At 38.5% G+C, this 2,305-nt stretch overlaps 1 protein-coding gene across 1 annotated transcript in view; it reads left to right on the top strand.

Moving 5' to 3' along the window:
* The window catches only part of BCHE (butyrylcholinesterase), an 86,115-nt gene that overhangs the window by 20,455 nt on the left and 63,355 nt on the right, over positions 1-2,305 (top strand). The window contains exon 2 of the mRNA XM_012655809.1: positions 178-1,702. Within this exon, the coding sequence (XP_012511263.1) occupies positions 186-1,702 (1,517 nt within the window). The 5' untranslated portion in view covers positions 178-185. The remainder of the gene's footprint in view (positions 1-177; positions 1,703-2,305) is intronic.

Raw genomic sequence — 2,305 nt, 5'->3', positions numbered from 1 at the left:
TTTCTTTTCTAAATTGAAAACTAAAATTTCTTCAACTGTTTTCTATTTTTTGCTACATAGGCCTTTATAGTGGTAGTGAATTTGTTTTCATAATTTTTATTTTAGTTAATTATCATCAATAAAGTATAATACTATGTGCACGAGGTTGATAAAACTTCCTACTTACCTCTCTTTCAGAAATCAGTATGCATAGCAAGGACACAATCATATACATCAGATTTCTCTTGTGGTTTCTTCTGCTCTGCGTGCTTATTGGGAAGTCACAAAATGAAGATGACATCATAATTACAACCAAAAATGGAAAAGTCCGAGGTATAAACTTGCCAGTTCTTGGTGGTACGGTAACAGCCTTTCTTGGAATTCCCTATGCACAGCCACCTCTTGGTAGACTTCGATTCAAAAAGCCACAATCCCTGACCAAGTGGTCTGATATTTGGGATGCCACAAAATATGCAAATTCTTGCTTTCAGAACATTGATCAGAGTTTTCCAGGCTTTCATGGATCAGAAATGTGGAACCCAAACACTGACCTCAGTGAAGACTGTTTATATCTGAATGTATGGATTCCAGCACCTAAACCAAAAAATGCCACTGTAATGGTATGGATTTATGGTGGTAGTTTTCAAACTGGAACATCATCTTTACATGTTTATGATGGCAAATTTTTGGCTCGTGTTGAAAGAGTTATCGTAGTTTCAATGAACTATAGAGTTGGTGCCCTAGGATTCTTATCTTTACCAGGAAATCCTGAGGCACCAGGGAACATGGGTTTATTTGATCAACAGTTGGCACTTCAGTGGGTCCAAAAAAATATAGCAGCCTTTGGTGGAAATCCTAAAAGTGTAGCTCTCTTTGGAGAAAGTGCAGGAGCAGTTTCAGTTAGCCTTCATTTGCTTTCTCCAAGAAGCCACCCATTGTTCAACAGAGCCATTCTGCAAAGTGGATCGTCTAATGCCCCTTGGGCAGTAACATCTCTTTATGAAGCTAGGAACAGGACGTTAACCTTAGCTAAATTTCTTGGTTGCTCTAGAGAGAATGAGACTGAGATAATAAAGTGCCTTCGAAATAAAGATCCCCAAGAAATTCTTCTGAATGAAGTATTTGTTGTCCCCTATGGTACTCTCTTGTCAGTAAACTTTGGTCCAATAGTGGATGGTGATTTTCTCACTGACATGCCAGACATACTACTCCAACTTGGACAATTCAAAAAAACCCAGATCTTGGTGGGTGTTAACAAAGATGAAGGGACAGCTTTTCTAGTATATGGTGCTCCTGGTTTCAGCAAAGATAACAACAGTATCATAACTCGAAAAGAATTTCAAGAAGGTTTAAAAATATTTTTTCCAGGACTAAGTGAATTTGGAAAGGAATCAATCCTTTTTCATTACACAGACTGGTTAGATGATCAGAGACCTGAAAACTACCGTGAAGCCTTAGATGATGTTGTTGGGGATTACAATATCATATGCCCTGCTTTGGAGTTCACCAAGAAGTTCTCAGAATTGGGAAATAATGCCTTTTTCTACTATTTTGAACATCGCTCCTCTAAACTTCCTTGGCCAGAATGGATGGGAGTGATGCATGGCTATGAAATTGAATTTGTCTTTGGTTTACCTCTGGAAAGAAGAGTTAATTACACAAAAGCAGAGGAAATTTTGAGTAGATCTATAATGAAACGCTGGGCAAATTTTGCAAAATATGGGTGAGTGCTGATTTTTGTAATTGTTCTTCTCTGGCTTTGTTTGTTTTGTTTTGCTTAGCTTTACTTGGTCTCTAGTGTAGACTTTATTAAAGGCACAAAAAATATCTAATTGTTTATTCTCTGTGTACCTAAACTGGCTTTGTTTTTATTATTAAGTGAATTTCAACACCTTGTGTCATAGTGCTTAAAAGAAATCATTATCATAAAACTTTAAGACAGATATTTTCTTATTTCACGTCCAAAATATTTCAAAGTATTTAACAATCTCAGTCAAAGTTTGTATGGTGGCCAGGAGCAGTGGCTCACGTCTGTAATCCTAGCACTCTGGGAGGCTTAGATGGGAGGATTGCTTGAGCTCAGGAGTTGGAGACCAGACTGAGCAAGAACGAGACCCTGTCTCTACTAAAAATAGAAAGAAATTAGCGAAACAATTAAAAATAGAAGAAATTAGCCGGGCATGGTGGCGCATGCCTGTAGTCCCAGCTACCTGGGAGGCTGAGGCAGGAGGATTACTTGAGCCCAGGAGTTTGAGGTTGCTGTGAGCTAGGCTGATGCCACAACACTCTAGCCCAGGCAAGAGAGTGAGACTCTGTCTCAAAAAAA

This window comes from Propithecus coquereli, unplaced genomic scaffold, assembly GCF_000956105.1.
Source record: "Propithecus coquereli isolate 6110/MARCELLA unplaced genomic scaffold, Pcoq_1.0 Scaffold488, whole genome shotgun sequence".
NCBI lineage: Eukaryota > Metazoa > Chordata > Mammalia > Primates > Indriidae > Propithecus > Propithecus coquereli.
The sequence above is the reverse complement of the archived record's forward strand: the minus strand, read 5'-3'. Positions and strand labels throughout refer to the sequence as shown.